The sequence below is a fragment of the Pleurodeles waltl genome, chromosome 3_2 (assembly GCF_031143425.1).
Source record: "Pleurodeles waltl isolate 20211129_DDA chromosome 3_2, aPleWal1.hap1.20221129, whole genome shotgun sequence".
Taxonomy (NCBI): domain Eukaryota; kingdom Metazoa; phylum Chordata; class Amphibia; order Caudata; family Salamandridae; genus Pleurodeles; species Pleurodeles waltl.
Window position 1 is genome coordinate 97,225,993 of NC_090441.1, and position 16,025 is coordinate 97,242,017.

Genomic DNA, 16,025 nt, shown 5'->3' on the forward strand with positions numbered 1-16,025 from the left:
CCACACCAACCATGATCAGAAAGTGAGACAAAAGGGGGGCCTCTTCTAAAGGGCCCTTAACACTCTAATCAACAGAGACAGCAGCCCCACCTTTCACACCCACAATCTACCAAATTACATTATTCAGGGGGACTAATCAGCAGCCCTCAACAGCAAAAGGTCCTTACTGAATTACTAAGGGAAAGTCTGTCTCCTCCTTACAGTATAATAAATCTCAGCAATACATTTGAGCAGTCTGGAAAAATAACCTCATCTCCATCTTGTACACATGAACAGTTCAGGGATCTCCAAAATGCAACCCACAGACCGCCTTCACTCTGGTTCACTTAGCCACACTTTGTGTATAATGCGCAGACCACGCAGAACCAAACTTGCACTAGCATGTTTGCTCAAGGACAAGGTTAGCTTGTGGCAGTAGAACATTACAAGGGTGGGCGGGTAGGCCACCACTCCCAGGACCCAGGTAAAAAGGTCTGGTTATACTATAGGATTACTAAAACATGGTATGCTGCCACTGCCTCTCTGCCTGCTAGAACCTATGCCAGAGACAGAAGTCCACTGTCACTATGGAGAGCATGCTTCAGGTCTAGGATAGGTTAAGGTCCATATCCATGACAAAGGACAAGCACCAGCTTTCACGCACATGCTAGATAAGCATGATCATGGGGATAGAAATCCAAAAACTGTGATACCAGATATTCATAGTTGGGCAATCAGGCAGGGTACATGACAGTGCACCATGCAGGGGGCCTTCCCTTCCCAACATTGACAAAAAAAAGTAAATAGAAATACAAATTTGGAAATTATAATATTGAGAAAGTTACAGCTACAGAACATTGCCTTACTGAAGATGTACAGCACATGCACTGATGAACCACTAGCACTAGAATGCCCTAGGAGGGTATCAGACAACATGCTTAGCCCTAGTCTGCTTGTGTGTGACTAACACATATATATATATATGTTCGATGGCATGTGTAGCTGCAGATACACATGCTGTGCACAGTCCGCCGTCTGGTGTTGGGCTCGGAGTGTTACAAGTTGTTTTTCTTCGAAGAAGTCTTTTCGAGTCACGAGACCAAGGGACTCCTCCCATTTCGGTTCCATTGCGCATGGGCGTCGACTCCATCTTAGATTGTTTTTTTTCCGCCATCGGGTTAGGACGTGTTCCTTTTCGCTCCGTGTTTCGGGTCGGAAAGTTAGTTAGAATCTCGGAAAAAAACGTCGGTATTGTTTGCGTTCGGTATCGGGTTAGTTAAAACAAATCAACACCGAATTTTGAAGAGCTCCGGTGGCCCTTCGGGTTTTTTTCGATCCCCCGTCGGGGCCTGGTCGGCCCGGCCACGTGCGACTTCAAGGCTGATGGAACGGACCCCATTCCGCTTCTGCCCAAAATGCCATAACAAGTATCCGTATACGGATCAGCATCTGGTCTGTAACTTGTGCTTGTCCCCGAGCACAAGGAGGATACTTGTGAAGCCTGTCGAGCGTTTCGGTCGGGGAAGATGCTGAGAGACCGAAGAGCCAGGAGACTACAAATGGCGTCCACGCCGACAGGTCAAGAACGTTTCGAGGAGGAAGAAGAGGCTTTCTCCATCCACGAGTCGGATTCTGAAGAACTCAACGCCGAAGAAACACCCAAAACCGTGAGTAAGACGTCGAAAATCAAGACTCACGAGAAGTCCACAAAAGCCCAAGGGACGCCACCGCCAACAGGCCATGGCTCAACCCGAAAACTAGGTGACCGATCCAAGGCACCGAAAAAGGGCATGCTGGTGTCGAAGTCTTCCGACTCCGGTCGAGATACCGCCACACAGCAATCTCGGAGCCGAGACAGCGGCTCCGAGAAACTTCGGCACAGAGACAGCGACACCGAAGAATTTCGGCACCGAGACACCACGCCGAAAGCAAAGAAGGTTTCTTCAGAGCCTAAAAAGACTTCCGAAAAGGTTTCGGTTCCGAAACATCCAGCCTCGGAGCCGAAAACTAGTTCCTATACAGAGGAACAAGGATTAACCTCCCAATTACATAGATTTGGAGAGGAGCTTCAAGCTGTAGAGCCTGACTACAAGCAAAGGAGGCTTCATATTCATGAGGACACAGGGAAGATAACCACTCTTCCCCCAATCAAAATTAAAACGAAACTTGCCTTTCAACAAAAGGACAAGCAACCACAAGCAAAGGTGGCAAGGAAAACAACCCCACCACCTTCTCCACCACCATCAACACATGCATCACCACCAACAACTCCACCACTGATGCACTCACCAGCTCATACCACAATGAGTCAGGATGATCCCGATGCATGGGACCTTTACGATGCTCCAGTGTCTGACAACAGCCCAGACTCCTATCCTACAAAACCGTCACCACCTGAGGACAGTACATCCTACTCACAGGTGGTCGCAAGGGCAGCCGAATTTCACAACGTCACCCTACATTCTGAACCAATTGAGGATGACTTTCTCTTTAACACCCTATCCTCCACCCATAACCAGTACCAAAGCCTTCCCATGCTCCCAGGAATGCTAAGACATTCAAAACAAATATTTCAGGATCCAGTTAAAGGCAGAGCCATAACTCCAAGGGTGGAGAAAAAGTACAAGCCACTGCCAACAGATCCAATCTATATTACAACACAACTAACACCAGATTCAGTAGTTGTCGGGGCAGCTCGTAAGACAGCCAACTCTCATACCTCAGGAGACGCACCACCTCCAGACAAGGAGAGCCGCAAATTTGATGCTGCGGGAAAAAGGGTTGCAGCAGAAGCAGCAAATCAATGGCGTATTGCCAATTCACAAGCACTTTTGGCAAGATACGACAGAGCTCATTGGGATGAAATGCAACATTTCAGCGAACACTTACCCAAGGAGTTCCAAAAAAGAGCGCAACAAGTGGTGGAAGAGGGACAAAGTATCTCAAATAATCAGATACGGTCTTCCATGGATACAGCAGATACAGCTGCAAGGACAATAAACACTGCAATCACGATACGAAGGCACGCATGGCTGCGCACTTCAGGGTTCAAGCCAGAAATCCAACAAGCTGTGCTCAATATGCCATTTAATGAACAGCAATTGTTTGGGCCGGAGGTAGACACTGCCATTGAGAAACTCAAAAAAGACACCGATACAGCCAAAGCCATGGGCGCACTCTACTCCCCGCAGAGCAGAGGCACATTTCGGAAAACACCTTTTCGGGGAGGGTTTCGAGGTCAACCCACAGAAACCACAACCTCACAAACAAGGCCTACTTACCAGGGTCAATATCAGAGGGGAAGTTTTCGGGGGCAATATAGAGGGGGCCAATTCCCAAGAAATCGAGGAAAATTCCAAGGCCCCAAAACTCCTCAAAATAAACAGTGACTCACAAGTCACACAACCCCATCACATAACACCTGTGGGGGGAAGACTAAGCCAATTTTACAAACTTTGGGAAGAAATAACAACAGACACTTGGGTCTTAGCAATTATCCAGCATGGTTATTGCATAGAATTTCGCCAATTCCCTCCAAACGTCCCACCGAAAACACACAATATGTCAAAACAACATATAGATCTTCTAGGACTAGAAGTTCAAGCATTGCTACAAAAAGACACAATAGAATTAGCACCAATTCTACAAAAAAACCCATGAGTTTACTCACTGTACTTTCTAATACCCAAAAAGGACAAAACTCTGAGACCAATACTAGATCTCAGAACACTAAATACCTACATAAAATCAGACCACTTTCACATGGTCACGTTACAAGACGTAATCCCACTGCTCAAACAGCAAGACTACATGACAACATTAGATCTAAAAGATGCGTATTTCTATATACCAATACATCCTTCACACAGGAAATACCTAAGGTTCGTATTCCAAGGAATACATTACCCATTCAAAGTGTTGCCATTCGGAATAACAACTGCACCAAGAGTTTTTACAAAATGCCTGGCAGTAGTAGCTGCACATATCAGAAGGCAGCAAATACATGTGTTCCCGTACTTAGACGACTGGTTAATCAAAACCAACACGCTAAGACAGTGTTCACAGCACACAAAATATGTCATACAAACCCTTCACAAGCTAGGTTTCTCCATCAACTACGCGAAGTCACACCTTTTGCCGTGCCAAACACAGCAATACTTAGGAGCGACAATCAACACAGCAAAAGGGATTGCCACTCCAAGTCCACAAAGGGTTCAAACATTTCACAAGGTAATACAGGCCATGTATCTTTTGTGTTGGATACAAGTCAGAATGGTAATGAAACTCCTAGGCATGATGTCTTCATGCATAGCCATTGTCCCAAACGCAAGATTGCACATGCAGCCCTTACAACAGTGCCTAGCATCACAATGGTCACAAGCACAGGGTCAACTTCTAGATCTGGTGTTGATAGACCGCCAAACATACATCTCGCTTCTATGGTGGAACAGTACAAATTTAAACCGAGGGCGGCCTTTCCAAGACCCAGTGCCACAATACGTCATAACGACAGATGCTTCCATGACAGGGTGGGGAGCACACCTCAATCAACACAGCATCCAAGGACAATGGGACATACATCAGAGACAGTTTCACATAAATCACTTAGAAATGTTAGCAGTGTTTCTGGTGCTGAAAGCATTTCAACCCATAATAACCCAAAAATACATTCTTGTCAAAACAGACAACATGACAACAATGTATTATCTAAACAAACAAGGAGGGACACACTCGACACAGTTGTGCCTCCTAACACAAAAAATATGGCATTGGGCGATTCACAACCACATTCGCCTAATAGCACAATTTATTCCAGGGATTCAGAACCAGTTGGCAGACAATCTCTCTCGAGATCACCAACAAACCCACGAATGGGAAATTCACCCCCAAATACTAAACAATTACTTTCAAATTTGGGGGACACCTCAAATAGATCTATTTGCAACAAAGGAAAACTCAAAATGCCAAAACTTCGCATCCAGGTACCCACAAGATCAATCCCAAGGCAATGCTCTATGGATGAACTGGTCAGGGATCTTTGCGTACGCTTTTCCCCTCTCCCTCTCCTTCCATATCTAGTAAACAGGTTGAGTCAAAACAAACTCAAACTCATACTAATAGCACCAACATGGGCAAGGCAACCTTGGTACACAACACTACTAGACCTATCAGTAGTACCTCATGTCAAACTACCCAACAGACCAGATCTGTTAACACAACACAAACAACAGATCAGACATCCAAATCCAGCATCTTTGAATCTAGCAATTTGGCTCCTGAAATCCTAGAATTCGGACACTTAGACCTCACACAAGAATGTATGGAGGTCATAAGACAAACTAGGAAACCTACCACTAGACACTGCTATGCAAATAAGTGGAAAAGATTTGTGTATTACTGCCAGAATAATCAAATTCAGCCATTACACGCATCTCCAAAAGATATAGTAGGATATTTACTACATTTGCAAAAATCAAATCTAGCTTTCTCTTCCATAAAGATACATCTCACCGCAATATCAGCTTACCTGCAAATTACTCATTCAACTTCACTATTTAGAATACCAGTCATTAAAGCGTTTATGGAAGGCTTAAAGAGAATCATACCACCAAGAACACCACCTGTTCCTTCATGGAACCTCAACATTGTCTTAACAAGACTCATGGGTCCACCTTTCGAGCCCATGCATTCTTGTGAAATGCAATACTTAACGTGGAAAGTTGCATTTTTGATTGCCATCACATCTCTAAGAAGAGTGAGTGAGATTCAAGCATTTACCATACAAGAACCATTTATTCAAATACATAAAAATAAAGTAGTTCTAAGGACAAATCCAAAATTTTTACCAAAGGTTATCTCACCGTTCCACTTAAATCAAACAGTAGAATTACCAGTGTTCTTCCCACAGCCAGATTCTGTAGCTGAAAGAGCACTACATACATTAGACATCAAAAGAGCACTAATGTACTACATTGACAGAACAAAACTAATTAGAAAAACAAAACAACTATTTATTGCCTTTCAAAAACCTCATACAGGAAATCCAATTTCAAAACAAGGCATTGCTAGGTGGATAGTTAAGTGTATTCAAACCTGCTATCTTAAAGCAAAGAGAGAGCTGCCTATTACACCAAAGGCACACTCAACCAGAAAGAAAGGTGCTACCATGGCCTTTCTAGGAAATATTCCAATGAACGAAATATGTAAGGCAGCAACATGGTCTACGCCTCATACATTTACCAAGCACTACTGTGTAGATGTGTTAACTGCACAACAAGCCACAGTAGGTCAAGCTGTACTAAGAACATTATTTCAAACTACTTCAACTCCTACAGGCTGAACCACCGCTTTTAGGGAGATAACTGCTTACTAGTCTATGCACAGCATGTGTATCTGCAGCTACACATGCCATCGAACGGAAAATGTCACTTACCCAGTGTACATCTGTTCGTGGCATTAGTCGCTGCAGATTCACATGCGCCCACCCGCCTCCCCGGGAGCCTGTAGCCGTTTAGAAGTAGATCTTGAACATTTGTACATTTGTAAATATATTACTTTAACCTTTATTATGTACATACGTATTCATTCCATTGCATGGGCACTATTACTAACATACACAACTCCTACCTCACCCTCTGCGGGGAAAACAATCTGAGATGGAGTCGACGCCCATGCGCAATGGAATCGAAATGGGAGGAGTCCCTCGGTCTCGTGACTCGAAAAGACTTCTTCGAAGAAAAACAACTTGTAACACTCCGAGCCCAACACCAGACGGCGGACTGTGCACAGCATGTGAATCTGCAGCGACTAATGCCACGAACAGATGTACACTGGGTAAGTGACATTTTCCACATATATATATATATATATATATATATATATATATATATATATATATATATATATATATATATATACACACATGAGCTAATAATATCATTAGTGTTTTAATGGTGATTACATCAGACAAGATTGTAGGTTGTCCGGCTATGTGAAAATACCCATAATAATCCCACCCACATCAGGCAGGGTAGCCAGCAGTACTGTAAAAAATGCACTGTCAATTTGGAAATGCCTTGACAAGCGTAATACACAAGAGCCATAGCTTAAATGTCCCTGGCACCAAGGTAATAGTATTAGTAATAAACCTCCCCAGCACCACGTGATTTATCACTCAAATATCAGCTTAACATATATTTTGGAAATTCAACCATGAGTTTACCAGTTCTGAAAATACACACATTCTTGTTTGAAATACAAATTTTTCAATATTGGGATACATATATTAATTCAGTCAAGCAAAAGCTTCTTATTTAGTAGACTTGACTTGACATGGGAGAGCTACTTCTGGCAGCTGGAGAGCTGCCAGTATCTCACGAGCTACTCATTGGAGGAGCCTGGTTTAGAGTGCTGGTGGCATGTTCAGAATAAATCCCAGAATCCTCCCTCTTTTACATAACGTCACATATACACAGTCTCATATGCCACGCTGTCATCTTTAATCCTCCGTATGATTTGACATTAATCTTAAGGGCTGTTTATTCTTACTTGCACTACACGCAGACCCAGAGCCACCAAACACTGTCAATTCAGATTATCCCCAGGTTTAGCAACCACATCCTGACAGCAAGATGCCTTGTGAATTCTAAACTCAGCCTTTCAGCTGGTGGGTGATGTTATTGTCTAACCCCAGCAGTTGAAAGCAACATTATGGGTTTGATGTGGTAGCTGTGGTCATGTTCCCTAGTTCTTGATGAATTTAGCATTTCTCTAGTGTAGGATTCACCATATGTTCCCCAGACCGACTGAGGAAAAAGAAAATTGACAGCACTGGTTAGACATCCAAAGAAACTGCTAAGTTCTTTTTTGATTTGTTATTATTATTAATGCTTTCAGTCATGACTTTCACACATTGCACATTTTTAAAACAATGATTATAAGCACAATCAATCAATCATCACTCACTTTTTCTCAGCGCCCCGGCTTATGTTATAAAAAGGCTACAAACAGTCCAGAACGCAGCCGCCCGGCTTCTTGTCAATCTTCCCAGACATGTATCCGCTAAACCTGCTCTTTCCTCGCTTCATTGGCTCCCCTTCAAGCAACGTACCTATTTTAAGGCCCTATGCATTGTTCATAGAGCTCTTCAACATAAGGGCCCAATGTTCTTTAGAAAGCGGCTATGTCTTTATGTTCCTTCTCGAAGTCTGAGGTCCTCCTCCTCTCGTCTTGTGACCATCTTGAGGTCTAAGAGAGCTTGGGGGGCCAACTCCTTCCTTACCAAGGCCGCCCGTCTTTGGAATGATCTTCCTTCCGATCTACGTCAGGAACATTCAGAACTACTTTTTAGGAAAAAACTCAAGACTATTCTTTTCTGTAGGTAGCGCTCTCAACTCTCCTAGTGACAGCACCGGTCAGGTTAGGTTAGCGCTGGGATGCCTTCGGGTCACTACGCGCTTTATAAATTCTTAAACTAAACTTATGCAGTTAAAGATTTGTGAAAGGCAGCAGGAATAAGGAATAACCACAGTTAGATATTGCAAGAGGGACCTTCATATTTTAGTAACTAAGTCTGTGAGGCCAAATGGAATCCACCATTTGTTTATTTTGAGTGATCGTCCTACTTGTTGTCTTCCTTGTTGTCCACTACTTCAGTTGTAACTGTGGATATGGTTTTCCCCGTTCTTCTGGTCCATCAAGCTGATTGCAGCTTCCTTTTTGTAGACACTTGGTTAGCTTTCTAAATCTTAAAGCTCTTCTTAAAAAAGACCCTTCTAAAAAAAAAAGAGATGACTCTTCGTAATGTCCATATTCGATTAAGATATTAGCAAAAACTGTTATATATTGTTAGTAATGTCTATGACATTAGGAGACCTTGGCTAAACAGAACAATTCCTAATTACAAACTAAGCTCATTTTGAAGCTTCATCTTTTGGTGTAAGGTGGGAGGTCAACATGGGCATGCACATTTAAGTTCAAGTAGGCTCTCTACCTTTAGCTTTTTTTGTTATTTGTTCCTTTCAATTAGTGCTGGATTGCTGCATCCAAATCTATATAACAAACAAATGGCTAACCAAGCAGACAGGGTTCAGTTTAGATCTATAGTTTAACAGGGGGTTGCTGGTTAGCAGAAAGATTGTTCCTTTACTAATAGACTATGTAGATTCTTATGAAGGTTGAGTTCTGAGGTCAGCCTGTAGTCAGGGACCAGGAAGATCCAGGTCGAAGTTCAGTTGTCCTTTTTTTTAAATTATTTTTATTTTACGCTTTGAAGATAGGACACCTTTTTCAGATCTTGGATGTCTTTTGGATTGAAGGGAATTACTTGTAGTTAGAATGGACCCGATCTCTAGAATGCTCATCAAAAGATGCTCTTTATGTTTAAATCTGTTCTCAGTAGGGAGCCACTGCAGTTGTTTAGCAAAGAATGTGGAGAGTACTTCCATGTGGTTTAGTGTTTTTTTACATGCTGTTTTGTATCACTATATAAGAGGCTGATACGGGTTAAAATTATTTAACTAGCTTATCTGGGGTTTAAAAAACATTTTATTTTGTGCACACAAATGAGAATACTGTGAAAGATGGCACAGTGTATTGATGATCTTTTATTAATTCTAATACAGTATCTGCCAATGGTACTCATATGTTGATAATTTGGGAGTATCCTTAGTGGCACCTGGATATCTGTGTCCTCAGTATCCACCTGGCATTTATCGTGTATAGTGAAGTTTCGTCCTTGATCTGTCTGCAGGCTACTGTCTCTTGTGACCTGATCTCTTGTCTTTCATGCACTCACTCTTTACAGGCTAGTGTCTTCCGTTCCCTGATCATTTGCTATCTCCTTTCTTTTAAGCCCTTATCATTTATGGTCCCCTGTGTTTCATGCCCTTATCATATGAATCAGTTGTCTTCAATGTTCCTGTCATCAGTGATTAGCTGTTGTCCATGTCCTTATTATCTGTGATCCACTGCCTCCCATGTCCTTATCATCTGTTTTCTTATGCGTCCCATGTTCTTATCATCCACAGCTTGTTGTCTTTCTTGACCTTATCATCTGTGGTCTTCTATCTTCCATGCACTTAACAGCTGTGATTCCATGGTTTTCATGCCCTTATCTATGGTCTCCTGTATTCCATATCCTTATCATTTGTGGGCTCCTGTTTTCCATGTCCTTATCACCCATAATTCCCTGTCTCCCGTGGCCTTGTCATCCATGATATTCTGTCTTCTATGTTCTCACTATCGTCCATGTACTTATAAACGGTGGTCCCATGTATCCCATATCCTTTTCATCGGTGGTCTCCTGTCTTCTATATTCTTATCATCTGTGATCCCTTTTCTTCTAAGTTCTATATCCTTATCATCTGTGATCCATTTTCTTCTAAATTGTTATTATCTGTGTTCTCCTGTCTTCCATGTCCTTTACATCTGTGGTCCCATGTTTCCATGTCCTTATCTGTGGCTTCATGTATTTCATCTCCTTATTATTTATGGTGTCATGTCACCCTAACTCATCAGCTGTGTTTCATGACGCCTATGCCTTTGTGATCTGGATCCCGCAATAGTTTCCATACTCTTATTTTCCATGTATTTATCATCTGTGAGCCCGTCTTCCATGCCCTCACCATCAGCGATATCCTGTGATTTCATGGCTTCAGTATGTTTCTCATTTGCATGCTACTAGTCGTCATACTTTAACTACTTGTTGCTCATGAACGCTACCCCTCTTTTTTGTCTTTCGTGCTTTATCATGTGCTACCTAGTGTCTTCTAAATCCTCGTCATCTTCAGGCCAGCTCCTATTATCTACAGGCTAGTTTCCTCATTTCCCCACGACCTGCATATTATTCTCCTGCCTCTGTAAGGGACAGCAGCAAAGCTCCCGCCAATGTCCCCTCGATTGAGTTTAAATCAAATGTAGAGACCATTGACGCAGTAATGATAGTGAAGGCAAATTTGGTTTGTGTGTCTTACGTTTATCTTGTTGACTGAGATTAGACAAGAGGGGGTAGAACACATTCAAGGCCAATGCTGCCTCTCTGGCCAACTTGATGATTGAGTTCAGCAAGTTTATGATTAATTCTGTTAGGATTGATTGTTCTAGCCTAGATTGTAGGTGACCTTGGAACTCTCATGCAAAGCACTTTTCCAAAGATTTAAAGGTATCCTATAGATTGAACGTGTAGACTGGACAAACAGTTTCTCTCTGCATATGAATAAAAATGGCAAATGTGCCAGTTTAAGAAGCTGTGATTACTTTTACGGTACCATGCCCGGTGATGCCTGTCTCTTCTGATTGCAGGAAGGTGGAAGACCTGCAGTTCCGAGTAGAAGAAGAATCCATTACGAAGGGCGATCTGGAGGTAAGGCCTGCCTCTGCATGCTCACTCCTCGGGGAAGCAATCACTGGATATGCACAGCTGTGTTTTGCTCTGGGAATTCATTCGGGCTAGAGATTGCCTTGCTGGGGGAGGTGCCATAAGGTGAATGCATTGCTTGTCTCAACCAAAGGGACAGTTGAGGAATGTTTACATCGTTGTATTCTATAAAGCAAAACATTGCACTGAGACGGCACCACCTACCATGTAAGGTTGGAATATGTCAAGGCATTGTGTCGTTCACTTAAAAGAACAGGCTGAATTCTATACTACAATGTAAATTGGCCAATGTACAGCTTGTAATTTGCTTTATATATGTATTTATTTCCGTTTTTACTTTAATTTTATTTATTTAGTTGGCATTTACCAGAAACATCAAACGTTTCTAGGTTCCCAACTGAGCATAAATAGAAAAAAACAATAAAAACAAGCTGACAAGATACCTGTTCACTGACTGACGGTGAAACGATACATTTTGACAGCTTTTGGGAATTTCGTGAGAGTAGGTTTATTTTGTAATTAAAGTGAATGGGTTCCACTTCTTGGGCTGTATCACTGAGAATCAGTGGTCACCTTTCAACTGCAGCCGAGTTTTCAGAATCCTCACAAGCCAGAGAACAGATGATCTAGGAGTTCAGGCAGGCAGTGTCTAATGATGTCCTGTTGCATATATTGTAGAGCTAAACTGTTGACACAAAACTTAAAAAGGGAATCTCCTTTTCCACACGCAGCTAGAGTGAGGATCTAAGTCCTCCCAGGAAGTGCTGTGTCGTCATGAGGCGAGCTGCAGCGGTTTGCGCATACCTTGGTTGGGCAGTTTCATACTGGGGAAGATGGCCTTATGCAGCTTTACCATAGTCGAGTTTAGAAAATGCCCCAATAATAACTCTGTGGTGTATCCTGAAACGTGGGGATTGTTTGATTGAATTTCATAAGTCATGTGTTGACATTTGTTTGCAAATATATTTTAAGATTTTTAATGTTAGTCTCCGTCAAGTAGCATATTTAGCTTCTTTTGGTACTGTATGTTTCTGGTGGTTTGACATCCTGCATCCCAAAGCTGGAGTACCGTGCCTGAGGCACAGAATGCAGGGGCAGACTGCGAGGAGCTCTCCTACCAGAGCTTGCAGACCACTGAGCATAGTAAAACCAGCGAAAACCATAGAACTACATGGGCAAAGAGAGGGACAGACAAGAGAAACAAGCACAATGTCACTCACCGAGTCTGAGGTGTAGGATTTGTCACACAGTCACACACAGCACATTCTCACCCATTTCCTTTGTAACCCCATTTAGTGCATAGTCACACTATTTTAGTGTGACACCCAAATCTTGGAGAACAGTCTCAGTCATCGGTTTCGCAGTGTCTTTCATCAGGTGTGAGTTTCACGTCTGGGTGCGTTGTTTCACCCACTGAGAGTGTGTTTCATGTCTTAGTATCAGTCACTTAGTGTGAGCCTCACTCTGTGGTCACGTTGTCCAAATCAGCTCCAGCAGCATCCCTCTATTTAACTGAAAACAGTCTATCTTGTACGTATAGCTCCCCACACAAAATGCACGCTGCTTCTAAGTACTATACTATTACCCAAGTATATGGTAATAAGGTAATCAGTTAGGAAGGATGAAAGAATGAGTCAGCCCCAACAGTATTTGTGTGTCTGACAGAAGGTCTTAAACAATTTACTGCAAGGGGCGCTCAATTGGCTGCCATCTCAGTGACTTCAGATCAGTTGTTCCAGCAAATGCCATGAGCACTGAAGTACGATTCTATTGCATTCACAATATTTAACAAACATTGGCAAATCAATACGTCTGGTTTGTAGTGTTCAGTCTTGACAAAAACATTTTTAAAAAGCCTGCTGTATTTTAAAAAAATAAAACAAAAAGTATTGTTTTTTATGATTTAGTACATTTTCTGAGATGTTAAATAGTTCCTCAAACAGCAGAGTAGCATGAGGTGAGGGAGAAATACTGCTCTGGGCGGAGGCCAAGACCAATTTATGTTTATTCTAAAAAATGTCAAGTCAGATCTAACAATCCTGCACATTGAATATTATATGAGATTATTATTCATCTGTGTAAACATCTTATTCCTGGCAGAGATTTTGCATTTTTTAATTAGATCCCACCTAAGACAGCGAATGTGCTGTCTGTTGCAAGACATATTGTCAGTGAGTTTAGAGTACGCCCATTGCTTAACATTGGTTGGCTACTTTGCCACGCTTGTTGGCTTGCTTCTTATTCAATAGCTGTATGTGCTTTCATTCCTCTTCTTGTGTTTGTCCAACCCCTAGAACGTGGTCGCATTACTGTGTCTTTGCTCACTTTTTTATGCGCTACTTTTATCTTTTTATTGAAACACTCTACGAGAATCATGCATTTTCCTACTGTCTCCCTCGTGTGCTTCTCCCCTGGGGTGCTCTGTGTTCCTCGCCCTCGCCTTTCTGCTTTTTCTCCACTCCCACCACGTTGCCTTCTTGCCTTATGTGCTTTCTCCTTGCCAGCTCCACGTTGCTTTCTTTCACACATTAGATCCCCCTCCTACATCCCTGTGTTGTTTGCCTACCTGCTCCCTCATGTTGCTTCTGCCCCTCATCCCACATGTTGCTTCCGCCGCCACAGTGCACCCCATGGTTCTTGTACCTGTGTGTTGCTTCCCCCACCCGCTTAAAAAAACTACTTCCCACCAGCGCCCCTTGTTGCTTCCGTCTCTCGTGCCCCGTGTTGCTTATGTCTCTGTGCAGCCCCCAGGGTTTCTTCCCCTACCAACTTAAAAAAAGAACGGGTTTACATGTTTTATCTTTTTAGATACCGATCCAGCTAGGATCGGTAGCTAAAAAGGAAAAAAAAAACCAGTATCCACGTAATTTAGTAGGTGCATACAAGCATGTTGCACAAGCCTACTAAATGATGCGGCCGGCTGCATCAAAAGCTTTTTTGGACATTCTGTATCCAGGTATCAGAGCATCGAGGATGAGGGATGTTGTGCTCCATGGCTTAACCACTGGCAAATTCTGTGGGTCCCAAACGTGTGAACTATTGGCTTTGCCAATGCTTCTTCCTATTTATTGTCATTTCGTCCTTTGCATCACAGATGCAGCACCGCCTCGGTGGAAAGCCCAGTCAGGTTTCCTACTATCTGGATTCAGTAAATTTAGGCCTACTGATGCCTGGTACTTGTGAAGAGAGTAAAAACAATTTCTACAAAAGCAGATATTAGGAAAATCGTTCTGGAATCAGATAACTCGGGTTTTGATTCTTGAATCATTCATCTTCTTGCAGGAAAAGTCAGCGTGAGGTTCACCAGCCATGATGTAGAAGACATTCACAGGTACAAAGGGTTCATTATCACTTACCACAGGCTCATGTTAGATTCTGGGCCAAATCTTAATGAAAATCAAATATCCTTGATATATTATTGGCAAAGCTCGCTTGAGGAAGCCACTGCAGTACTGACAATATTCAATCACTGCTATTTCCTGGCTGTAATGCATTTTCTCGGCTTCCAGTATAAATTCAGCCTTTATCATGGAAGATGCAACCCAGCGGAAGAGCGAATATGCTTATGCTTGTAAATGAGGCAGATCTATTTTAAGCTGATGCAGGAATTGTTCATTTCGTACTCCAGCGTGGCTGTACATTTCTGAAGGAGGGGGGCAGAGGCGGGAGCATTAATGCATTAATGCTGGATCATTGGAATCAAACAGGAGGCAGCAGATAGCAGAACCAGCCCTGTGAGCCGCTTCTGGCCCTGTCCTAGGAGTGCAGCCGTGCAGCATTAAGCTTATTATGAGGACATGATCCAATGATGCAGGCTCCCAGGCCATTCGCAGATGGACCTAAGCGATCTTGGAAACAAACAGGATATTTGCTGCTAAAACGCTGAGAAGAGCATGATATGGTACAAGTGCTATGTTGTGGTGCAGAGGACTATCCAGTTTCATGTTGTATGCTGCGCGCAGTAGGCGTTCACATCGGTGCTGGCGATTACTGTTGTATGTCTCAGGCTACTAAGTACCTTTAGTGTTGTCTATTCTTGGTTTCCTGCTTCCAAGTCTCGTGATTGATAATATAATCTAACAGGGATCTCATGAAGTCAAATCATCATATTGCTTATATTTACTATCCATTACTTTATGCTGCCAAGTCACTTCATTGGTGATATGCGGGTCTATATCCCAGGCTTGATATCCCATTTTGAAATATCATGCCAGAGATCCTGTGTTGCCAGTCTCTTCGTTGTCAGTATATTCTATTACCAACCCAAAGCTGCATACTTCATTTCCGATTCATTCTGCTACAGATCCCAGGCTGCTACGGCTGTTCATTACTGGTATATTCTGTTCTTGATCACATTTATTGCTGGTATATTTCACCATAGGTCCCATGAGCCAAGTCTCTTTATTGCTGACTTAGTCTACAATAGAATTCTTATTCTCACTTTTTTTACCTATAATTCTACCGTAGCTCCTTGCTGCAAGAGCACTTCATTTTTTATATATTGTGTCATAGATCCCATGCTGCAAAGTCTCTTCAGTGTTGGTGTATTCTACTTGAGATCTCTTATTGCACTGTCACTGCTTCGTTAACAATTCTACCATAGGTCCCAGGCTGCCTAGTCTCTTTATTGCTTATATATTCTGTCATAGGTCCCATCCTGCCAACTCCC

The 16,025-nt window shown here is 42.6% G+C and overlaps 1 protein-coding gene across 4 annotated transcripts in view; it reads left to right on the top strand.

The window, feature by feature from the left end:
- CLIP2 (CAP-Gly domain containing linker protein 2) overlaps window positions 1-16,025 on the top strand; it is a 400,768-nt gene that overhangs the window by 259,361 nt on the left and 125,382 nt on the right. For all 4 annotated transcript variants that reach the window (XM_069226902.1, XM_069226900.1, XM_069226903.1 and 1 more), the window contains one exon: window positions 11,281-11,341. In XM_069226902.1, coding sequence (XP_069083003.1) covers window positions 11,281-11,341 — 61 coding nt within the window. The remainder of the gene's footprint in view (window positions 1-11,280; window positions 11,342-16,025) is intronic.